Source organism: Nicotiana sylvestris, chromosome 6 (genome assembly GCF_000393655.2).
Source record: "Nicotiana sylvestris chromosome 6, ASM39365v2, whole genome shotgun sequence".
Lineage (NCBI taxonomy): Eukaryota > Viridiplantae > Streptophyta > Magnoliopsida > Solanales > Solanaceae > Nicotiana > Nicotiana sylvestris.
The window spans coordinates 67469355-67495208 of record NC_091062.1 but is presented as its reverse complement, the minus strand read 5'-3'; the positions used below and the strand labels follow the sequence as shown (position 1 = coordinate 67495208).

At 35.4% G+C, this 25854-nt stretch overlaps 1 protein-coding gene across 8 annotated transcripts; it reads left to right on the top strand.

Annotated features, from left to right (window-relative positions):
• Window positions 1-256: 256 nt before the first annotated feature.
• LOC104230525 (lysine-specific demethylase JMJ26-like) lies at window positions 257-23373 on the top strand. 8 transcript variants are annotated; one of them, XR_011400576.1, is made up of 16 exons: window positions 257-1642; window positions 1759-1874; window positions 2203-2302; window positions 2400-2541; window positions 2946-3009; window positions 3093-3924; window positions 6949-7278; window positions 7810-8373; window positions 9323-9395; window positions 9503-9588; window positions 15429-15515; window positions 16753-16916; window positions 17047-17203; window positions 17399-17482; window positions 19165-19492; window positions 21827-21948. XR_011400576.1 is itself a non-coding variant. In XM_009783359.2 (13 exons), exons 1-13 carry the CDS (start codon window positions 878-880, stop codon window positions 23137-23139), a joined length of 3339 nt encoding a protein of 1112 aa, XP_009781661.1. In that variant the 5' UTR covers window positions 258-877; the 3' UTR covers window positions 23140-23373. The 8 variants fall into 8 exon arrangements, 1 of the variants encoding a protein (XP_009781661.1); XR_011400577.1 differs by lacking the exon at window positions 17399-17482 and having other exon boundaries at window positions 16832-16916; XR_011400578.1 differs by lacking the exon at window positions 17399-17482 and having other exon boundaries at window positions 17062-17203.
• Window positions 23374-25854: the final 2481 nt, after the last annotated feature.

Genomic DNA, 25854 nt, shown 5'->3' with positions numbered 1-25854 from the left:
GCATATTCTAAAGATATTTAATACAATTACTATGCGAAAAATTATTTTTATCATTTAAACAAATATTGTATTTTATTTTAAGTTAATGTATATATTTTTAATTGATGGATATTATAAACACGTGCAACACACCTAATATAAAAAAAGGAACCTTAATATATGCAACCGCTGTACTTTATCTTTTTGTTTATTCTAAAAGAAAATGTCCTTAAAAGTACTTAAAAGTGAAGTATAGTCGAAGCTGAAACAACAGCACTTCATGGGTCTTCCCAGATCTCAACGCAAATCCAACGACTATCGATTACCAATGTCATGCCATCTGTGCTTTGCGCACATTTGCACTAATCGCAGTAATTTCCCAAAATAGACGGCCCTTTTTTTTTCTCGATACAATAGGCGGGACTTTTCGAAAAACTTCTACGACTTCCCCCCCTAAATTTCTCTCACCCACAGTTTTCCATCTCTTTTTTACCCTACCTTTTAAGTTTTAACTCTTACCGAAACCCTAATCCGCCAATAGTTTTTCCACCTCATCTTTCTTCTATTTAAGTTTTTAAGTATATAGATAAATACTACTTTGGTCATAGTTGAAAGAATTTGAACCGCAAACGCGATGAAGGATAGGGGAAGAAGGCAAGGGTAAGATGGTAAAAGAATATCCGCCATGAATTGCGGTTCCAAACGGCGCCGTTCCACCTCAAACAGTCAGGAAATACTGCTAGTCAAAAAGGTTCACCACAGGTTACTATTTTACTGAGGGAGGAGGAGATCAAGGGAGCGTAAACACTTTGGGTTTTGGGGAGGAAAAGAGCTTCTTGAAAAGGGGATAGTAATTGTAATCGGAGAAGGAGGGAAGAGTGAAAATAAAGGAAAGGGAATGGAATTTCCAGCGGGCGGTGTGAGTATTATGGAGGAAAAGAAGGAAATTGGGGATACTGAGGGAAAGTTTGCTTCTTTCGAGGAAAATTTAGACGCTAAAGAAGAAGGGAAGGTTTTGACGGAGGTTAATGATCGAAAACCAAAAGGAAAAAGGGGGAGACCCCCCAAGAAAGATAAGGAAAAGAAGATTTTTTCAGAGGGGAATGTTGCAATGGAAGAAAATATTGATAAAGAAGAAGCTGAAGAGAAAGAGGTTCCTTTGAAGAAAAGCAATAATCTTGTTATGAGGGGTAGGGAAAATAATGATGTGAATGGAAAAGAAGAGGAGGAGAAACAGAAGATTGACTCTAATGAAGTGACTGGCAGAACAAGGAAGTCAAGTCAAATAGCTATGGAGAAGTTAAAGGGATTTAATCAGCAAATGGCTGAATGGGATGAAGAAGACCGCAAAACAGGTAGAAAAAGAAGGGGTCAAAGTCGGAAGGGTGGCACGAAAACAGAAGATAATGGTGATAGTGAGAAAATTGGAAGTAAAAAGCGCAGAAGAAAGAGGTCAAAAGATGCTGCAGAGAATGGTGATGGAAGTGGTGGAGATTCTGCAGAGGAAGAGAGTAGAGAGCAGCAGAGAGAAATGAGTAAAAAGCATAAGGCTGAGGGGGAAGAGAAAGTGGAAGGATCAGAGTCCCGAAATTCTACTCGTCAAAGGAAAGATGTGCACAATAATGCAGTAAATCCCCGAAACAGAAAGAGGAAGGATGAGAATGTAAAAATGTTAACATTATTATGAATTCTTGATTTGAAAATCTCATTTAGTTTATTCCTTTAGAGTATGAGTACTAACCCCTAATTATCTTTGTTTTGAAATCAAAACATGGACAGGGGAATGAATTTGAATCCAATATGTGTCATCAGTGCCAGAGGAATGACAAAGGAAGAGTTGTTCGGTGCACCAACTGTGGAACAAAGCGATACTGTGTTCCTTGCATGAACAGATGGTACCGAAAACTTTTACCAACTATAATATAGTTTTCATTTGTCTGAGTAACTGTTTTGAACTTTTAATTGTAAGTTGGACTTGCAAAGAGACAAAATACTTTGCTCCTTGTGGCTTTACTTGAGCAATTGTCTCTTGATGAGTGTTATATTATCACAATTGATAAGATGCTAAGCATGAAGAGCACTTTGACAACTTGAAGCTTTATATATCCAGTCTATTTTGCCCAATGTAGTCAAATGTCAACTGCAACACCAATTTTCATTCATTTGTGTAGTTTACTTTTCGTTTTTCTTATCATAGCCTTTTACGTTTATGATCAATAATAGGTACCCTGGGATGCCTGAGGAGGCCTTTGCAGAGTCTTGTCCTGTTTGTCGTCAAAACTGTAATTGCAAATCATGCTTGCGGTTGGACGGGCCAATAAGGGCTGGTTTCTTCACCCATTCCACTTTTATTAAGTTACTGTCCTATTTTGCAAGTTAACAGTGTATAATGCACTCTTCTTACCGAAATTTTCTTGCAGACATTGAAGAACTTAAAATTTGAGATTAGCAAAGAAGAAAAGAGTCTATATTCTAAATTTATCTTGCAAAAACTTTTGCCTTTCTTGAGAAGATTCAATGCAGAGCAAGTGATGGAGATGGAGATTGAAGCTAGGATTCAAGGTTGCATTGTCTCCTTTAAGATAGGATGCCATAATAGTTCAATATACTTTTTCGTGTGATATGCCATATTCTTTTCATCTGGGCAACTGTTAGTATGCATTTTAGTTTCTTTTAGGTGATATATATATATATATATATATATATATATATATATATATCAGCACAGCTAGAAAAGATAACAAAATAGCCACTTCTCTTCCATGTATATGCAGAGTGTTGAGTATGAAGGGGTTTGAAGAGGGAATACTTTAACATACTAGTTAGTATTTCCTAGATAAGAAAATATAGTTCCACATAGTAGGTAGAGAGAATACTCTTTCCAGGAAAACCTAATGTGTTAATGCATCTTCAACTGCTTCCTATCGTAACAAGAATCCCCCTCCCCCCATTTTTCATCTGGGCAGGGTTACCAGTGTCAGAGTTAAAGCTGCACAAAGCAAAGTGTCAGAAGAATGAGCGAATGTACTGGTAAGCATGAAGAACCTCTTCTTTCCGTGTCAATCTTTTGGAATTATGTTCCAGTACACTAAGTTGAGCAATGTTTTGTGCAGCAACAACTGCAAAACATCCATTGTTGATTTTCACAGAAATTGTTCCAGCTGTTCCTATGATCTTTGCCTTACTTGTTGCCGGGAGCTTAGAGATGGTCACCTTAAGGGACGTGAAGAAGAAGTCATCTTGGAATTCACTGACAAAGGGCTTGGTTATTTGCATGCTGAGGAGATACCCGGAGACAAACCTAGAAACTTAAGGAGTACTAGATCTTCCAAGAAGGAGATGATTAAAAATGATTCAGCGGAAGATGCCAAGCTTGCATGTGAAATGGAATCTAAGGATAACCGAGGGCTTCTGTCAGAAAATTTTGGTGGTCCTGCTGGTGAGTGGAAATCGAATGAAGATGGTAGCATCCCTTGTCCACCAGAGAATTTTGGTGGTTGTGGTAAGGGAATTTTAGAGCTGAAGTGCCTGCTGACAAAGCCAAAATGTCAGGTCACTGAGTTGTTGGCAAAAGCTGAAGATATTGCCAAAAGATTTAAATTGGAACACATGCCTGAAATTCCTCAGGGGCCATGCTTATGTAGAAAGTCAGTGGATGAAAATGATATGCAGAAAAGTAAAATGTGTAAAGCAGCATCTCGTGACGATTTTGATGACAATTATTTATACTGTCCAGCAGCTAAAGATCTTCAGCAGGAGGATCTGAAGCATTTCCAATGTCATTGGCTGAAAGGTGAGCCTGTGATTGTCCGCAATGTGCTTGAGACTGCGTCAGGGTTAAGCTGGGAGCCCATGGTTATGTGGCGAGCATGTCGCCAGATAAAGAACTTAAACCATCCTCTTCTTTTGGATGTTATTGCTATCAATTGCTTAGATTGGTGTGAGGTCAGTTTAATACTTGCGAGTCTCACATTCATCAAAATTCTCTCCTTTTTAAGTAATTTTGTTTGTCTTGCTAATCAATTACGGCTTTTTAGTTCTTAGTTTTGGTTGACATTTAATTATTTTAGATAAGTTTAACAAAATTTACTTTCAGAATTATATCAAATATTCTGTCCATCAGTGCAGTGTATCAGTTTTCTTTTCTCTTGCTTAGGACTTAATTATATTACAAATAGAAGTACCAATCAATATACAATTTATATCAAAATCTAAGCACTTGATTTTTAATACAAAGTGTTTTTGTATGATTTTAAACTTGTTAGTATGTGTAGGTTAAAGCAACTTAATGGTTGTGATTGTAGGTTAAAGTATGTGGGTTCCAAGTATCTCTTTGAATGTTTTCCTATTGGATTATGTTTGTTCTTTGCTTGGTACCTACCTTTACTAGTGATGACTTTTTCTGGAACTAGTTAAAATGCCATATAGTTTGTTTAGGGTTTAACTTCTGAGTTACCTAACTCTTTAATCGAGTAGGTTATTCTATTAATTGTGCATAATGTTGCTTTCTCTTTAATTCATCAAATATATGTGTTCTTTTGAGTGCTCGGAATCTATAGGCTGTTTGGGTCTAATTTTGTCTGACGTAGTACAATTTAGAAGAATAACTTGATTAACGTTTGTTCTAATTTTAGAAGTTGATATTTTTTCGTTTCGAAACTTCATGAAAAATACCACTAGCCACTTACTTTTTGACCTAACGGTAATACTCCCTTCGTTTCAATTTAGATGATGTAGTTTGATTTGGCACAAAATTTAAGAAAAAAAAGACTTTTGAAACATGTGGTCCTAAAGGCTTAAAGGGTAAAAGCTTTGTGACATTTTTGTGGCTATACATGCTTCTCATTAAGGGGCAAGTGGGTAAAATAAAAAGTTTAAAGTTAAATTATTTTCAAATATAGAAATGTGTCATTCTTTTTGGAACAGACTAATAAGGAAAGTATGTCATTTAAATTGGAACAGAGGGAGTATAAAAATAATTAATACTGCTTGCGGTCAGAGGATAAAGTTCATGACTTCGAATAAAAGCAAAGTCAATATATATGAGATTGAAGGAGTATAGAGGGGAGCATTATTTTTTTTCCATTTACTCCCTTTGTCACATTTTATGTGGGACTGTTTGGCTAGACATGAACTTTAAGAAAGAAAGACTTTTGAATTTGTGGACTAAGATAAGTCATAAGTATTTGTGAATAAATCACCTCATTAAGGGTAAAATGAAACATTTAAAGTTAACTTATATCTAATATGAAAATGTGCCATTCTTTCTAAGACAAACTAATAAGGGAAGTGTGTCTCATAAAATGGGACAAAGGGAGTAATATATTTTGCTATGAAGTACAAACCTAGTAGCAACCTCAGAAATTTCAGACTAAGCAATGTATACAAATGTTAGACCCAATGTTCAATCTTTTACCATTTCTTATAAAGAAATTAAAACTGTGTTGGAACATGCTCTTTTTTGGTCCTTTTTTTCTTTTTGCGGCATGTGCTTTTTGTGTCTATTTTATATATGTGTTTTTATCTTTTTTATTCTTGTACTTCGAAACAACAACAATATACCAAATATATTCCTACAAGTGGGGTCCGGGGAAGGTATTTTGCAAGAAGTATTGAATAAAGGATGAAGAATGAAGTAAAAGATAAATCACGTTTTTGTAGCACGAACTTAGAAAAACTAATTACCAATTTTTATTTTCATCATATTGAGCCTTTTAAACAGGCCTTACATAAAATTGATGAGGTTAAGCAAAACTAATCTTAATTAAATTCGAATAGGAATAATGTTAATGAAACCTATTCAAACTACAATAGGAAAAAGGAATTCTAGTAGGAATGAGATACCGACTAACAATCTTAGTTTGACTAGAACTACAAATATAATCCTACTAAAACAAGAATCAAATTACTAGGAAACAAGAAATAAGGAATCCTAATCTTATGGAAAAGAAATCCTAATCTTGAATAGATGTTTGGACTACTTGAATTTCTTGAATTCTTAGTCTTCTTGATCTTGCATCATGTCCTTAGTAAGCTGAAGAAGCACTATATCATGCCTACCACCTCTCCCCAATACTTCTTAGGTCTATCCCTGCCCTTCCTTAGACCCACCATGTGCAATCTCTCACACCTCCTTATTGGGACATTCAGACATTTCCTTCCGACATACTTGTACCATCTCACCCTCACTTCTTGTAGCTTATCCTCTACGGGCTACCCCTACTTTGTCCCGAATATCTTCATTATTGATCTTGTCTCTCCTAGTATCCGCACACATCCACCTCAACATCCTCATTTCGCTACTTCCAACTTCTGGACCTGAGAGTTTTTAATTGGCCAACACTCCGCCTCATATAACATAGTCGGTCCTGTAGAACTTATCTTTAAGTCTTGGTGGCACATTCTTATCACACAAGACACCATAAACAAGCCTTCATTTCATCCATCCTGCTCCAATACCACATCCCCATCAATCTCCCAGTCAACTTGGATTACCGATCCAAGATACTTGAATCCATCCCGCCTGGGGGTGACCTAAGTGTCAAGCCTCACCTCCACTTCATCCTCATGAGTTACAACACTTAACTTACACTTAATGTACTCCGTTTTAATCTTGCTCAACTTGAACCCTTTAGATTTTAGGGTTTGTCTCCGTATCTCCAACCTCGTGTTAACTCCATCTCGTGTCTCGTCAATCAGCACTATGTCATCTGCAAATAACATGCACCAAGGCGCCTCCTCCTAAATGTGCCACGTTAATCCATCTATTCTTTTACTTTGAAAGCAATTGAAAATCTTATAGCTCAATGTGATTCCCAAAAGACTTTGTAGGACTTCACGTGTAGTGGAGCCTGTGATGTTCAATGTTTTACAACATTTTTCTTTCTCCATTTTAGTTTCTGAAATTAGTTATTTGCTGTATACTCTCTGCATGAAAGTTGATGATTATGTTATTTCGTGGAACTGCAGGTAGAAGTTAACATCCACCAGTTCTTTAAGGGGTATATGGAAGGTCGATTTGATGATGCTGGCTGGCCCCAGATTCTGAAGTTGAAAGATTGGCCTCCATCTGATCTATTTGATGAACGATTACCTCGTCATGGTGCGGAATTTGTTAGCAGTTTGCCTTTTAAGGAGTACACACATCCACAAAGCGGCTATCTAAATCTTGCTGTCAAACTGCCAAAAGAGTCGTTGAAGCCTGACATGGGACCAAAGACATATATTGCTTATGGAGTTCCTCAGGAGCTGGGGCGCGGAGACTCTGTGACTAAGCTGCATTGTGATATGTCTGATGCGGTATACCTGCGCTTTCCGTCTGCTTCTTTTTTTTGATTGCTTAGGTTTTTCTCTCTTTCTTTTGCATATAATACTGCACAGTTATGCACAGTTAGGGTTTTTCTTGAACTTGAATATAATGTAGGCATATTCATGCTATGCAGTTTATTTGCAAGGATTGCTGTAACCTTGACTTATCCCACTGGGTTGTTGTTGCTGTAACCTTGACTTCAGTTAAACTAAGAGAAGCTAGGTAAACTGGTTGTACATGCTTACCCATGAATTGAAAGTCGTGAACATGTCTCCCAGAAGCTAAATTGACCTTAGGTTCTCTAATGTGGTTGAACTTATGCTTGAGACTTGAAGAATAAATGGTCATACATTCTGTTACACTCCTTACTGAGGGATATTTAATGTCTGCTTGAAGGGTGTATTTTATTATATTGCAATTCATTTATCTACCCAAAGAGTGATACTAAACTGTTAACTATGTGTTTTCTTATGTTGTCAGGTTTCTCTGTTAAAGTTATTTGCTTTCAATTTATTTCGTAGGTGAATGTGTTGACACATACTCAAGCAATAACCTTGAAGCATGACCAGCTTTCAACAATGCAAGAATTGAAAATAAGGCATGCTGCTCAAGATAAAAGGGAACTTCAGATGTCTGAGGACGAGAAAGAATGTGAAAATGAAGCATCATCTGAGTTGATTGAGGGTAACTCTGTCCTAGGTGAGAGACATAGTAGAATAGATAAAGGAAAAACTGATGTACTTCCAGATCAGAGCTTGAGTATTGGACCACATAGTGGCAATCAATCAATTGTTGCATCTGCTTCCTGTGTCAAGCCAGAGGGAGATACTAATGCTGAGGTGGCAACAGATGGTGCAATTGATACGACAAGCACTTATGAAGAAAGTGGAGGAATTAAGATTGGTCATGGTAAAAGTGATGAGTGCAAATATAACCCAGTGTTTAGAAAAGGTGAAGTATTTGAGGATTTAGAAGGTGGTGCACTCTGGGACATCTTTAGAAGGCAAGATGTTCCAAAGTTAGAGGAATATCTCAGGAAGCACTTTAGAGAATTCAGGCATATCCACTGTTCCCCGGTGCCACAGGTGTTAATAAAATTTACTAAGCTTTTTACTTAGAAATGTGAAAGAGTATAATTTTTGTGTGTGGGTGGGGTGGGGGGGGGGGTGGTTAATTGATTTTTTTTGGTTATCCTGTTTCTTTCTTTCACATGTTCCAGAGCTCTGCAACATAGTTTTGACGAATCAATGGTTACCTGTAACTGAGTCTGAAATACATTACATGTCGGTAGAACTGAGGCCAAATCTAATTTGTAGCAGAGGCAGAAGAAAAGAGCCTAGAGAGTGCAGTTTCAGCAAGAAAGCCAGAGTCTAAATTCCTGAATTGATGTGCTGAAAATATTCTTTCAGCTATCCAGTCTGAGAGTGAGGGGAAATAGGAATGCTACAGCCTAAAACGATCACCTATTTTCACCTTTTCAACCAATTCATTATGTTATTTACCTTTACAAGACAATGAGCTGCAATTACTGCTGCTCTTTTGTATAGGCAGCTTTGGAATCTGTTTGCTCACCTAGGAAACAAGAAGCTATCATGTTAGATCATGTGATATTTACATTTTGGACAAGGTTCTTTCCAATATGGGACATCAGTTTTTCCAATATAGAGATCAAGCATAATTCTAAATCTTCCAACTGGTTTGACTTACGCGTAGTTGTTCTACTAGAGGGGTTTGGGTGGTTTCGAAAGTCAATCTTTCAAAGTTCGGATGAGGAAACATTTATGACAGATGTTTCTCTTGTTCAAACCCATAAAAGTGAAGTTTGGTTTAGTCTTTATGATATCTATATGAAGATGGTTTTGGTAGGTTTTCGGTTTTGTAGAAAATGCCTATCACTTCATTTTCTTCCAATGTTAAAGAGTTTTTTGGTCTATGATGGGGTCCTTATCCTCTAATATGAAATGTTAATCGTTACATTTTCCATCCTTATGATCTGCTATGCCTTCTGTATCTATCAACTTTTTGCTCTTGTAGGTTATTCACCCTATACATGATCAAACATTTTACTTGACTGAGGATCACAAAAGGAAGCTTAAGGAAGAGTATGGTTAGTGTTTCGTATATGAATTTCATAGCTTGAGTTCTACCTATTTAACGAGTAAAATTCTTTGTTTTTCCTTCTAATGGCTTTGTATATATTTTTGTATTTTGCAGGAATTGAACCATGGACCTTTGTTCAAAAATTAGGGGATGCAGTTTTTATTCCTGCGGGCTGCCCTCATCAAGTTAGAAATTTGAAGGTGCGAGTGACTCTCTCCCTCTCTTTTCTGTTTCACATGCACTCACCCACACACAAAAACTTGCTCACACACTTTGCTATGATCTAAGTTGCTCGGGCATGTGTGTGTGTGTCCGACAAGGGTGCAAATCTAGAGGTCGGATCCTTCGAGATGTTAATTCGATGATTCAGGGATACATATCCTAGTATGGATACAGGTGATCCGGCTAAAAATAATTCAAAAAACAAAATATCTCTAGATTATGAGAAATTTTGTGGAATATTTATGTATTGCTTGTAAAATGTGGATTTCTGTTTTATTTTCAAGTTGTAGATAAGTAAAGGATTGATTTTCTAGATAAAGTAGGCTATTTTCTTCAAATTTACCCTAGTTTTGGTTCTGATTTCAGGAATCAAATTTTATCTCGTCTCGGATTTTTCCTTCTGTCATGGTCAAAGTACCCAAAATTGTTTGACCAGATCCGGTACGGATTCCATACCCACATCCTTCATAGTGTCGTATCGACACGAGTGCGACACCTAAATTGCCGCGTTGGAGAAACTTAGGCTATGATTGAAGTGTAGTTAGCTATAACAAAAATCACTATGATTGAACGTTATGGATTTCAATACAAAGTTCTTCCATAGACTAACAATTCTAGTAAGAGAAAGTTGATTGGCAGAATAGAAGGCACACTGGTTGAGGACGAGGATGAGGTTAAGTTCAAAGGAGTAGAGTGGGAGGCTAATGTTTGGTGAAATAGAATTTAGCCCGAGTGAGTGGGGTGAACAAGGGAGTAGTTGGATATTCATATAGTGATAGAAGAGATACATGTTGGTAACAACACAAGGGTCGGGTAGGTTGATTTTAGCCTTTTCGAGGATTGAGTTTGCTGCACTTGCATTGTTTAGGTCTCCGGGTAGTTTTGAAAACAGTCTATGCAACTTCCATCGCAATTATATGCAAAAGGGGCAGCACAACCTATATAGACATACCTATTAGGCTAAAAAATGTATTTGAGGAAGTTGCGTTAAATTCTTAATTATGCCTTAGTGGAAGGTAGATTGATTCAGACGAAGCCTTAATGGCAAATGAGTTGGTGGACCAGAGAAGTAAGGAGGGAACCAGGAATTTTATGTACATTGGATCTCGAAAAAGTTCATGACCATTTGAGTGGATAATTTTTGAATTATGTGATCATGGAAATGGCTTCAGGAAAAGTGTAAGAGGTAGATTGGTATTGCATAAAGTTTTTTGTTGTGGAAGAGGAAATTAAGTTTTATGGATCAAGTTCTATGGTTATGGAGTTTTTGAGTATGATATGGATAGAGTAGTCAAGGAGGTTGTTTAATGGGAGTATTTGCAGTGTAAGGGACATGATGTTGGAGTCCCACCTCTATTATGTACGAATGACACCTTGATGTTTTTATAATGTCGAAGTATATCAAGTAAGCTTTACGTAAGTTTTTATGGTCTAGCTATATCAAGATCGAGAATTAATATAAAGAAGTCTGAGTTGGGATTATCCCATGAGAAATGATCATTTAGCACCAAAGCTCAGGGTTGGTGCTAAATGTTCATCAACGTTCAACGAAATGAACGTTGAACATTTAGCACAAAAATTCAGGGTTGGTGCACTCTCAATGATTTATCTATGTCTTCACGAGGAGCATTGCACAAAAACCAAATTGTCCTTTTCCAAAAAGGGGAAAAGTGGAGAAAATATTAGGCTGGTGATAAAAGAAGTACTTGGTAGAAAAGGGGTAATGAAGTACTGATCAATAGTACACTATCAAGCTTTGTTACTTATTATGTCCCTTATGCATGCATTGCTCAGTGTGGTTGAAAAGCTAAAGAGGTTTCAAAAAAATCTCTCGTGGGAAATAATGAAAATGCAGGATAAGGCTGTGTACGATGGACCCTTGTGGTCCGTCCCTTTCCTAGACCTCGCGCATGGCGGGAGCTTAGTGCACTGGGTTGCCTTTTTAATTAGTGGTGGTTACCTTTTAAAGGTTTAAGCTAAGAGTAAATGCTTTGAGATTTAATATAGCAAGGTTAGGTAAGTAAGCTTAAGTAAGGAGGATCAGACTTTATGGAGGATAGTGAATTTGTAGAAGTGCAGAATACATGATGGTAGATGAGGTTCTTGGAACAATTTTACTATGGAGGAAGATCATGGAGGGATGTAAAGTATTAACGACAACATCATCTTTAAATTGAGGAAACGAGAACAACATTTAGAAACACATGATTTGTGGTACTAAGGGTTGTTTTCCTATCTATATAGCATATTGATTATCGAGTTAGAAGGAGATGCCAATGTCAATTTAGTAAATCTATAATTCACAGGATAGTGGAGTGCTTTGGGATTCACGAGAAAAATATATGATTGGAAAGCAGTTTATCTTTTAAACGTGATGGGATTACCCTATGAAACAATATAACACGGTCATAATTTGGCATGTAGAAATTGAAATGGATGTGATATAAAATTTTATCTATGAAGTCCTTACCATTTGTTACTAAAAAGTGAGTTTGAAGTTCCAATACTTATTCGTTTGTATTCCAAGAGCACAAATGCTTTTTCATGTAGATGGCAACTAAAGGAATTCCTCTAGTGGTAAAAAAGTATGAGTACAAATGAAGATAATGTATGTTTGCTGGTGTTTCACGTGCCGAAGTGGAAAGAGGAGGAGAAGCTTTAGAGGATACACATGTTTGGAGTGTATAAAATTTAGAAGCTTGATCATAAAAGTTGCGAGTCCCTCCATTCCAATTTGTGTGGCAACATTTCTTTTAGTTCGTTTTAAAAAGAATAACAACTTTCTAAATTTGTAATTAATCTAACTTAAACTTCTCTTTTTAATTTTATGGAATATTTTAAATAGAGCTGTCAATATGGGCATGGTCGGGCTAGCCCCGCCCAGCCTACGTGAGCTTTAGCAATTGATGGGCTGGGCTGGGCTAGCCCACCATTTTGATGGGCTTTATAATGGTCAACCCACCTAGCCCTTTGTGGGTTGTGGGCCCCCATTGACCGGCCCATCGTTTTTTTAAAATATAAATTTATATCTTTTCTTTAAGTTTTAACCTAAAAAAAGATTCATATTTAAAAGTTAAAAAAATCTTATTGGAAAAATTTGACAAAACTTAATAACTCTTTATATTGTTCCAATATATCATAATAAACACTAAAAAAGTAAAAGACAAGACTATATTTCACTCACTAAAAGTCAAAACTCAAAACAAACAATTCAAGAGAACGTCTATGACACTTATGAGATATCCAATACATCATCTACATCAAACACATCTGAATACGTTTGTGAGAAGGTTGTCTTAACATCAACTTTTATCTACATCTACAATTCTTATGTAATACTAATTAGTTAAATAATAAGATTAATTGAATTTTTAAAACTAATTAACGTTTTACGACTTTGATTGAGCTTAATAAACTTTGACTTGTGATACTTTTCTTGTTATGTTTTGTGTCATATACTTTTTATATTTTATATATTTTAAATACGTATTTTTATTAGGCCCACAGGCCGGCCCAACCCAGTCAAGCCTCACGGGCTTACTTAGGCCGGGCTTAAAAGCCTCATTTTTAAGGGGAAAAAACATAACTAGACAATATCTAAGAAAATTTTACAAAATCTTAGCAACAATAAGTAATTAACAAACACGGCATCTAATTATCTACATTTTTGGCCGAAACATTTAAAGCTATACCAATTCAATTCCTAAATTATCGCCCATAATATCATATCATCTCCCACAATAGCTAAGTATAATGATGGCAAGACATCATATAAATCAAGAATTATTTTACTGAGAATCTATAATGCATTATCAAAATTTACACCCTATTCATTCGTTTGATATGTCTTTCTTCTACAACGCAAACACAGACTACAATCGTCTATTTATACTTCAATTATCATATTATTGTTGATTCATAACCTAATAATAATTTTTTAATAATAAATATTTGCAGTTTAAAGAACGTATATGTAATATATATATATATACACACACACACACATGGAGACTCTATTATTTACATATTACTATTATATATCATGTATATTTATACATATATAGTGTATTGCTATTAATTACATCATTATTAGTGGTATATCCATATTATACAATAATTTGAACATAGGGTTTTAATCATACATTGATTGACTAGATGAATATACAACTTATTTTAGGAGTATATTATATTATCGGCCAACAATTCCCTTTAATACGAGTGCAAATGATTTTGTTTGATACAAAACATATATATATAAACACACACACACACACACACACACAATGGTACACAATTAAAAGACAAAGATATTTTCAAAAATTACATCTTGGTAAACCGTAATAATACATAAGATTATAATTCAACTACATAAAATATACATAGTAAAATTTATACAATCAAAGCAAACTTCTTGAACAAAATCTTCAAAGGAATTGAAAAATGATTGGGGTCGTTTTGGTGCTCGCATGCATCCTTCTATTTGTTCGAACTTTTGAGAACCAAGACTTCTTTTTCTTTTAGTTTTCTTCTCTCTCTAGTCTCGATCTATCTCTAATTTTTTGTTTTGTGCGGGGCCTGTTACTGAAAGGCAGCCATGGTTTCCTTGTTTCTTTTTCCTCTTGTGAACCTGTTGAAATTTAGAATAGAAAATAAAAGGAAAGAGAGTGCATGAAAAGATAAATATGGATCCCATGATTTGTGCATTCTGTTGCTCATTAATTGTGTGCATAATTTTTGCAATATGCTAATATTGTAAAAGAAAATGCTATTTATGGAATAAACAAGAAATGATATCATTAACTTAAATAGTTTTTAAAAGATGCTTAGCCCTGTATTTTTCTCCATTTTAAATGGGCTTCAAAAATTCTAGCCCAGCACTACTTAATTCCGGGTTGCCCGGCCCAACGGGCCATGCCCATATTGATGGCTCTAATTTTAAACCAAAAGTTTCAAAAGTCTTATAACTACCCAAATGTTATGGCATGTTTATGACCATAAGTTTTAAAGTATTTCTTTCTTTTTTAACTTCGTGCTTTTTCGAATTTTGCCACAAATTAGAATGGAGGGAGTATTACACTGCCAAACGTCCAACCACTGTATTTTGCATTGCACCATTGTATCTCTTCCCACAAAGTACATGGGTCTACCTTTGGGGTGAAAGACACATATCAGGGACAATATCAAACGAGGTTCCTAGGAAGATGGAAAGAAATTTGGCATTAGAAAAAACGATATCTTTTGCGGGCTGGTAGACTCACTTTGATTAACAGTATCCTTAGCGCCCTTCCTTGTTGCACCGTCATTGTTTCCTACTTTGGCACATGTTTTGAAGTGTATGCATAAAGTAAGGAGAGACTTTCTTTGATGTGGTAAAAAGAAGCTCAATTCTTTTTGTCTTGTAAATTAGAAGAATTTTACCGACGACAAAAAAGTGGTGGTGTTGGAATCAAGAATCTCAAGAGTCACGATGAGAGTCTTAATAAAATGGATTGGATGTTCCAAATAAGTTGACACTTGATAATAGGGCTGTACATGGATCAGATCGGATAGAATTTAGCACATTTCGGGTTCTACAAAATGCAATCCGAATTCGATTCGAATTAATATCGGATCAGATAGGATTTTAAAGTTTGGATTGGATAACTATTTCGGATTTTCAGATCGGATTGTACGTATTATTAAGGCTATTGCTAATCTAATTAGCTAATGCATCTGCTTTATCTGCTTCTTCTGTTCTGTGCTAATACAAACATCTCTGGAGGTTCGAGTTGTCATGCCTCTAAGTTGCAAAACTCATACTTGTATATTTTCTTTGTAGAAGAGGAAATACAACAAGAAAAAATCATGTTTCTGCAATTATGTGGGGACTATGGTGCCAATGTAGCCAAATCCATCAATTGTAAAGGTAATAACTTGGAGGAAGATGTAAATAAAGTATTGGCTTTTCCCGTAAAGAACATCATAGCATCCACAGATGAAAGGAAAGCTGCAAATCCCAATTCTTGTGGTAAAATCCATCCCATAACCAAAACACAATCTTCATAGCAAAATAAAATTAACTGAAATCCTCAACAAGAATTCATTAATAGATTACACAAAAGAGTTCCAAGTTCCAACTTCTATGGCCATCCCACTCAATCTTGGCTCGCTTTCAAGTTAAGCAACACTGCATTTGACAAAAATGAGAGGTTATAAGATATCAGATTTGACAACACTGCTACACTGCATTTCATAAGATATTAACTACTCAAGTGAGCCCTTTATTGCATTCATCAAGACCATTTTTAAAGCACCTTATCATCAGTTATATCCAATCAATATAAATCATTACATCTAATATAAACAGTCAGCAATAACATGATCAATCGTATCCACATACACACAAGAATAAGAACATTCAACCAATTAATCAGTTTTCCAGCCCTTACAAATGCTTGATGACTACCTTAGTTCAGGGACAAGCTGCAGATACACCATTATCCGTAGGGATCAAAATCGAAGACATTAAACTTTGTTCAAAGACACTACAACAGCACAATGATAAAAGCACAAGAAAAAGAAGTCATCACAGAAGAGAAAAGGAAACGAAAATAAACATGATTTAAGGGGGGACACCTTTAAAAGTTATGTCATCTGAAGGGTCATTACATGGAAATATAAAGAAACATTACATGGCAGAGATTGGTCAAAAAGGAATTGATAAGCCATATATCATTGACATTTTTTGATGAATAAAGCAGTGAAGATAAGATGGACAAGATTCTGTTAGTTTTTTAGACTAGCAGACAAGATGGAACGCTTATTCAAGATGCACACAAAAATAGAAAGAAATATACCGGCAATAGCAAACAGTAATCTTCATCGCTATATGTCGACAGTGCAAGACCCTCTTTCGGTATTAATAAAGTCTGTAGAATAAGATAGTAAGAAGAAATTAGTTTAACAATTCAAAAAAATAAAAAATAAAGACAATTAAAAAAAAAAGAAATTAGTTTAAAAATAATCTAAAGAAACAGAAAATAAGTATACATTGAACACAAGTAAAGTAATAGAAGAAATAAGATAGTCTTACCAGCTTCATGTTGTTCAAGATTATCTAATTCTTCTTCAATTTTAACCGGAGTTGTTGATTCGTTCCAAAGCCAATCTTGGAAACACACAAGAGCTTGAACCAATCTAGGAGTCCATGAACTCTTAAATGGATCAAGTATGCGTCCACAGGTACTAAAGGCTGATTCTGAGGCAACACTAGAAATCGGAATGGCTAGCACATCACGTGCCATCTCAGTAAGAGTGGAAAATCTGGGTGAGTTCAACTTCCACCACCCCAAAATGTTAAAATTTTCATAGTCTTCCTCAACATCTTCATCCAAATATTTATCTAACTCTGTTTTAGAATCAATTCCTTCACCCTTCTTATGTTTCTTTAAATCTAGCATGAATTTTGAAAGCGATGATGAAGAAGTAGATAAGGAAAAAATGGACATGAACCAGGGGAACATGAAAAGATGGAATTGAATTGGAAGATAGAGAGGATGGACATGAACCAGAATCACCATTTTTCTTTGCATACACATTGAACAAAGATTCCATGTATGTCTTCACCTCATCTTGTGTTTTCACACCTATTATTTCTCTAAACACAGCAGCAAGCGCAAGCGAAAGAGATTGAAACTTGTGGCGTGAATCCAACACACATGGAATAAAAATCATTTCATTCTTTAAACTTCTTCTATCTTGCGGGAGATTGTCTTATGTATCTAACAACTTGTCTTATTCGTTCCACAGACGCACTTCTCTCATCCCATCTTGAACAACTAGATTTATGATGTGAGCCATACATTTCGCATAAACATGCTTACCTTCCATCAAGTTAGTGTTCCATCTAGTAAATTGTTTGGATGATTCTTTAACCATGACATCGTTAGAACTCGCATTATCAACTGTCACAGTAAATACTTTATCCACTTCCCATTCAAGTAAGCACTTGGCGATACCACTAGCTAAATCTTGATCTTTGTAATTAGTAATTGGACAAAAATTCAATATCTTTTTATGTAAATTCCAATTCTTATCAATGTAATGTGTTGTAACACATATAGTTAATTCTTTTATTGATGTCCATGTATCAGTCGTAATACAAATTCTCTGTTTTGATTCTTTAAAAATTGACTTCAAAGCAAGTCTCTCTTCGTGGTATATCTCAAGACAATGCCTCTTGATCAAATTGACAATCCCTAGTTATAGTAGTACGAGATGGAATATGAAATAAAGGTTGAAGAGTTCTCACGAAGTCTCTAAATCCATCTTTTTCAACGAGGTTGTTCATTTATAATTATCATACGAGCTAAAGCCCTCCTACATGCCTCTTGATCAAATTTTCAAGGGATAAGTGAGATCACCTGTTTGACCTTTCTGTTGAAAAGCTAATTTTGTCTGGCTTGTCTTCGCCTTGTCGAGATTGTTTGGACACTTGAGAATATGCGATAGCAAATTGCTTGTACCACTGTTTTTTGTATTAGCTACATATTCTTCTGAACAATACTTGCATTTTGCTTTTTTAACACCCTCGACATCAGTGAACTTGTTGAAGTGTCGCCAAGCAACTGATCTTTCTTTCATGGTTTTTCTTTTCTTCGAACCAGGTTCAGATTCAATGTTAGTAGTGGAATCATTTGAAGCACCACTTTCACCACATCTCTGCCTCATCTGCCATCTATGAAACAAACAAAAAATTACAAAGTAAAGTCAGAATAGTAGTAAGGAAAGTGATGAGTGAAACCCCCAAAATAAATTTATACAATAAATCAAAAACTAAAGTCTTAGCAGTCCCTAAAGCCAGACCCCCAAACCGATACATGCACCCAAATAAGTGTTAGTGGCAGTCCCTTATTTATTTCATCAATTTCTTCCATGAGAGAGGGGGGGGGAGGGAGAGAGAGAGAGATAGTCTTATCGTCGTTCGGTGACCGTCGATAATCTGAACACAAAGAAGAGAGGCGGAGCGGAACAGACAGAGAACGCAAGCAATAGAACTCTGAAGAGAGCTTAGAGAGAGAGACGAACGATATAAATTAGGCAGATTGAAAATGAAATAAGACCTAATCCTAAAATAAAAGTTTAGTATTTATATATGTCCTAATAATTTCGGATCGGGTCGGGTTAAAATTATACTCGAATCCGATCAGGATATCTGAAATTTTAATAAACATAATCCGAAATCCAATCTAAATATTCGATCGAGCGGATTGGTTCGGATTACGAATACCGATCCAAATGCACAACCCTACTGATAGTCCTTTGCACACCAAAATCTAATTGACACCTTACAATACATGAGTCTGGAAATATATTAGGTTGCGTTGGAACAAATTTGAGCATACATTGGTTTCCTACATGGAAATGGTTGGAGAATTAGGTTTTAGGAAGACACATTGTCGGGGCACACACCTCTCTAAAGGACCAATTTCAGGATATTTGCGGCTTATCCACCCTTTGTAATGCTACAATTGCTGAATTTATTCTACTCAAAGCTAGGATCTGTTCTTTCTCAGGAGTATTAATGATTGGGAAATGGGAAAGATGTCCTTTACTTCAACACTTATTTAATACGACTGATGACCAACTCAAGCTTGATACCTTGAAGTGGAAGGGGCATTCCATTGGTTTCCTCTCTCTCAAAATATGCTACAAGCTGTTGGAATCAAACTATGCTGGTATTTGGCCATGGAAGATCTGATTCAGCAAACCTCTTGGATAGTAGCTAAAGAGGCATGTCACAATCAAGCAAATCTTCGAAAAAGGGGATTTTAGTTTTGTAGTAGATGTCCACTATGTGACGAGTACCACGAAGATGCCTACTATCTATTTATGCACTGCAAGGTAACAAAACGACTTTGGAGTATGTTTTTATGCAATACTTGGCTTGTGGTGTGTGTCTTAAACCTAGTGCTTTGCTGGAATAATGAGGGACTTACCAAGAAGTCCCGGTAGACATAAAAAATTATACCTCAATCATTTGGTGGACTTGTTGGGTTGAAAGAAACAGCCAAATTTTAAGGCTTAAGTAGAAAGCTTTTAAGACCGATGTACTTTGCTAGCTTTTTGGTGCAAAGTGACCCTTGCATGTGATGTACATGCATCGCCAGATATGATCGGGTAATTTCACAATTTGTAATTATGTTTTGTAGCAGCAGCTTAATACAAGTTTGCCATTTACAAATACTGCTTTACTTATCTAAAAAGAAGTTGCAAATTACATATATTCAAGGAAAGGCATTAGAGTTGAGATATACTTTCGTCTTCCCAATTTATGTGAGGGTGTCTGATTGTAGACGGTGTTGAAGAAGTAGAATGACTTTTGAAACTTGTGATCTAAAACAACTTATAGACATTATGTGGTTATAAGTCATCTCATTAAAGGTAATGTGAAGAGTTAAAAGTGCCTCTAAATATAGAAATGTGTCATTCTTTTTGGGACACGTTAAAAAAGAAAGAGCATCACATTAATTGAGAGTGTAAATCATTTAACAGTTGGTTCTACTTTCGACGGTAATGTAGAATTTTGTGCGTCTAGAATCTAAAATAGAATGTTTGAGCATTCATTTACATGGATTCAATATATTATTGGTTACTTTATAGTGCCAATTACTAAAATGTGTTGCATAGTGCATCCTAGGAAGGCAAGTATCTCTGGGTGCTAGATGACTACTACTGTGGAGTGGGAAATAAATTTTGGGTGGTGAGTTGACTTAAATGGTGCTTGACCAAACTTGGTTGTTATTTTGGGCACACTTCCAAACCATTAAGATTGTGAGAATTGAAAAGTGGGCCCAATCTCAAAGCTGGCAACTTATTCATACAATTTGAAGCATAGAGTAGCATAGGAATAGTCTATACCTTATAATTTGAAAATTAAATTATTCTTTATTATTGCCATGCAAGTTTTTGGTTTGATGTTAAATACTTTGTTTTGTATTTGAATTATGTACGTTCTAATGTTCTACCTACTTTACAACGTCAGTTTGAGTTTTGTTTAAGCCTTGGTAGTAGCTGTAGTAATAGTTGGATGCTTCGCCTCACCTAGGAGGTGCATTGGCATAAGCATCAAGAAGGGTTTTGGGCTCTTTCTTGAAGAGCGAAATAGTTAGCATAAAACAGTGACAAAAATAACTCCTGTCATATTTTATGTCATACTCTCTTTCCTTTTTGGTTATATTCTAAAAATATTGATTTGTTTTTGTGCTTTATTGACATGTTGGGATTAATTTGATATAAAAGTTTTGGTTTTTTATTAAGAGAGATGAAGGAAGGTGAAACTCTTATAATCTCATTTTAGTGTGGGTAGTTTTTTTTATTTAGTTTGTGTGTTAAGAGTCTTCTTGTTTCTTAAACTATGTTTATTTGCACAAGTAGTATTAAGTTTTAAGATAATGTTATGGATGAATATATATTAGTGATAGATAAAAAGCATAGTAAGATAAATCTAACTTAAACTTCGAATTCCACATTTGAATTAGAAATTTAAAATTGTTTTTTGTAGTTTAACGTGTTTTTATTTCATACCTCACCTAATTGTAGGTATTTTAATTATTTTCATTTCTATAAAGTAATTGCTTGTATTAAATTATTTTTTCCCGCATTGCATATAATTTATGGATCCGATCAGTGGCAAAGCTAGGAATTTTTCCAAGGGTGTTCAAATTTAAAAAAAATGGAAAAATTTCCGACAAAGGGTGTTCAATGTGTTATATACTTCTAAAACGTAATATTTTACCCGTATTGGACACCCACACCTGAGTTCAAGCAACTTAAACTTTGCATTTAAAGTTTGTAGATTTTGATACTATCTACGCTTTTCACTTTTGACAACGCGGTGCTGTATATATTAATAGCATTTATCAGCACTTTTTCTATTTGCATTTGTGTAGCTTATTTTTGAAATGCTTTGGCATGCTCATCTAATGCATCAACAGAGTATGGGCGTGTCCAATGTGGTAGTTCTCGCAAATTTTAACTGCAAGTTGGGAGTTTGTAAAATATTCTTATATTGTCTGAATGAAATTCATTAATATATTTTCTAGTGTTCATCTGGTTGTTTTAAGTACTTGCTTCCCCATCCTGTGGTGAACTTGGACCATCATTAAGTAAACTGCATGAGCTTTTAACTTTAAACACGTGATTTTGACTTAAAACACTTTCACCTTTCTGTAACAGTCATGTATAAAGGTTGCTCTTGACTTTGTGTCTCCTGAAAATCTTCACGAGTGCATCCGTCTGACTGAAGAGTTCCGCACTCTTCCCCAAAATCACAGAGCCAAGGAGGACAAGTTGGAGGTACATTTATTTGGATAAGCAGTTTGTGTTATTTGCTTGCTTCTTATTGTTCAGGAGTACTTATCGTATCTTTTTTGTGGGTGTGTGTGGGGGGGGGGGGGTTTAAATATGGTAGTTTTCTGCTCTTGTTATCCATTGGTGGTTTATACTTAAACACTGGTCTCTATGTTCTGTCGTTTTCTTCTTTTGCTTTCCAGAATTTTGACGTTTCTATTCTGTTATAAAATGACATGAGTTGAATCATCCATTGGTGGAGAAAGTGTGTACCAGAAATATGGTAGTTGTCTGCTCTTATTTTCAATTGTATGTTTTATACTTTACACTTGTCTCTATGTACTGTTGCTTTTTCTTCAGCTCTCCAGAATTTGGGCGTTTTATTCTGTTATAAAGTGACATTGAGTTGAATCATGCATTGGAGGAGAGTGTGAACCAGATGAATATAGCTTTCATCTTATAATTAATTGTTCGTTGACATATGGTCACATTAATTATAAATAAGATACTTTTATCTGTTTCAATCTGTTCATGAGGAAATGTCTTGGGAAAATTGTACGTATTTTATGTGTATTTATGTTTTCTTGGTGGTTCCTTTATCGTGACAGGTGAAGAAAATGAGTATTTATGCAATGAGAGAAGCTCTAAAATGCTTGGAAGAACTTGCAAAGTAGGTCTCGTTATCCTTTTCTTTTGTTTAACTCTTCAACCTATAACAACCCAGTTTCTGTGAACTTATCCCAGATTTTGTGGTTCCGTGCCTTATATGAACATATTATAGCAATCTACACGTGAGCATTTGTTTCCTGGTGCTTGCTGCCGAAATTTGCGAAAGGGTGGTGCTCATGTAAAAAAAAAAAATCTCTTCATACCATGCTTCAACTTTTTTGTGGGAAGAACTGTCTTCTTGTTTTATGAGTATTGAAGTTGAAATTTATTTTCGTGCAACAAACATTGGGATCCAAAAATTATCTTGTTTACAAGCTATAATCATTTGCAATTACTTAGTTACTTTTGGATTTCAGTGTTCACCCTTTGTATCTATTGTCGCTTTTGTGTAGATCTCATCGTGGCCAATCATGTGACAGACTAATTTTTTGTGTTTGATTCGTAGGGATTCCACCGATGAGGGTGAGAACAGAAAATCAGAAGATGATAGAGAAAATTCAGCAGACGATCATGATTCAAAAGATGAGTAGACGAGACAAGATTCAGGTTGACGACTCAATAGCCCAAAGGAGGATTTTGAAATGGATTGACAAAAGGCTCCAAGTGAAGATGCCCTTTTTGGATTATGCCTGCATATGATTATCTAACTTAAGATGTATCTAATAGTTAATCTCTTTGGTGTGTAGGCTCTTTGTTCTAAGCAGTTATCTAACTTAAGATGTATCACAGCTTCAGACCTGGCAATGAATTGTTCCTTTTCCTTTTGGCGCATGAGTTAATTTTCAAGTATTATTGTTTCTTTTCTTTATCCAAAAAAAAAACTCACATTTTCTTATTCCATTGTTGCCGCCGCTCTTCTGCTAGTGTCGTGCCCAGCACACTTCTACTTTTATGAACATACAAGCTCAAATTGTGCTACTAGAGGAGGACAAGCATAGGCTATGCTTTCTACAACAATGGAGGCTTATTGGGCTCATAAAGATGATACCATTAATTTAAAGGGGGATTTTGTATCTATACCCGCTTTTTGGGTCACGTTTAAACTTATACCCGCTTTGTAAAAGAAATCGCAAGCGTACCCACTTTTTGTGTAAACTTCAGGCATTCGGGCCTAAAGTAGCAAAGACAATCACACAAACTTCAGCAATCTAATAGACGGGCCTGAAGTTGTTCGTAATTGTTGAACTTAAGCATTCTACTAGCTGAAGTTTTGTTCTCTATTTGTTGAACTTCAGCATGTTTTAGCTGAAGTTTTGTCCTGGTTCAATAGTTTTGTCATAAAGTTTTTTCAAAAATTTCAGCAGAAGATGCTGGAGTTATTTAATTCATTTGTAAAAATTTCAGCACTAAATAAGCTGAAGTTTTGTCCTGGATTCATTAGTTTTGTCATAAAGCTTTTTCAAAAACTTCAGCAGAAGATGCTGAAGTTATTTAGTTCATTTGTAAAAACTTCAGCACTAAATAAGCTGAAGTTTTTGTCCTACAGTTGTACTAGTTGAAGTTTAGTTCTCTATTTCCTGAACTTCATCTTGTTTTAGCTGAAGTTTTTCGCGTAAACTTAGTGTTGGCTGAAGTTTTTATTTGTAATTGCTGAACTTAAGTATTCTACTAGCTGAAGTTTTGTTCTCTATTTGCTGAACTTCAGCATGTTTTAGCTGAAGTTTTGTTCAATTTGCTAAACTTCAGCATGTTTTAGCTTAAGCTTTGTTATGTTTGTGATAACTTCAGGGCTGAAGTTTGTTTTGTATTGAACATGAAATTTGTCATCTTTCTACTGATACAGTTCAACGTTTAACTTTTCTTCATTCCTGGATCAATCTGAATTCATTGCAAATATAATAAATACAGACAATAAATTATAAATAGATGAAGAAAAGTTCTAAAACGTTGTTTCAACAAAAATGGCAGTCACTATGAGCAAACCTACAGTAAAATATACTACAAATTACAAAAGATGAAGAGTAGCATAAAGAGTAGAAAAGAAGGGATGAAGAAAGGAGCGCACATGTAGCAGGAAGAAGGAGGCGCGTGACGTTGTAAAAATTAGGGTATAGGTTAAATAATTTTTAAAATATGGGTATAGGTTAAATGGGACGGACCAAATAGGGCGCCCCGTGCAATTTTTATGAATTTAAAGTGCTTACACTAATTATTGTTAGTCCAACTGAGGTCCAAGAATCTCAAGAAATTGAAAAAGTTCAAGAATCCATTCAAGGTTGGGATTTCTTTTCCTTTAAGATTAGGATTTCTTTTCCTCAAAGATTAGGATTCCTTAATTCTTGTTTTAGTAGGATTATATTTGCAATTCTAGTCAAACTAGGATTGTTAGTTGGTAGTCTATTCCTACTAGAATTTTTTTTACTATTTTAGTATGGATAGGCTTTCTTAACCATATTCTTATTCTAGTTTAATTAGGATTAATTTCTTAACCTTAAATTTTACTCATTGTAAGGGCTATTCAAAGACCTCAGTATGCTAAAAATAAACATTGGTGATTAGTTTTTCTAAGCTCTTGCTTCAAAAGCGTGATTTCTTTTTTGGTTGACTCGTCTTTCTTTATTCAATGTTTCTTGGAATTTGCGAGACCAAGGAACGAGTGAGTAAGATTCTTTTCATTATACATTCTTCTTATCTGAGTTTGAAAAATGCGTTTGCTAGTATTGTGAAAAACTTTACCAGAGTGCTTTTGTTTCTCTCTCTTCTTGAACGATTTCATATTGAAAGATTAAGAACTACAACCCTTGAACGAGACAATGGAAAAATTAAAGTGCAGCTAGATGGCTTAAAGAAATCAATGTAGAATCTAACTGAATTGGTTGAAGGTTTAGCGATTCCAAAATTTCAGATTCGGAATACTCAAATAGTTAAGGTAGTGAAGAGTATGAATCTGATAAAGTTCAGTATCAACATGATAGAAGGAGACCTCAGAGAAAGCCACACAATAATAATCGAGAGAGGTATCAACGTGATGATAGGGAATTCAAAGCCACCTTTTCATCGACTAACATGAAAAGCGGAGCACTCTCAACCGTGGGAGTGCTATTTTGAGCTCTACAAAGCCAAAATTATCTATAACAAAATCAAGTGTCCATAAAGTTTAAGGGAATACCATGACTTTAGAAGGTGTTTTTAAAAAGAGATGCCATAGATGTGTTGGATTTGGGCATATACAAGCTGATTGTCCTAACAAAAAGACATTCACCACCCTTGGAAGAGCAACTGATGAAGAAGATTTCATGAAGAGC

Bases quoted from the DNA above. Each gene is read 5' to 3' on its own strand.
- LOC104230525 (XM_009783359.2), top strand. From the start codon at position 878: ATGGAATTTCCAGCGGGCGGTGTGAGTATTATGGAGGAAAAGAAGGAA. The intron at 21,947-22,548 runs GTACATTTATTT...TTATCGTGACAG, and splicing joins CCAAGGAGGACAAGTTGGAG to GTGAAGAAAATGAGTATTTA. The intron at 22,611-23,054 runs GTAGGTCTCGTT...TTTGATTCGTAG, and splicing joins TGCTTGGAAGAACTTGCAAA to GGATTCCACCGATGAGGGTG.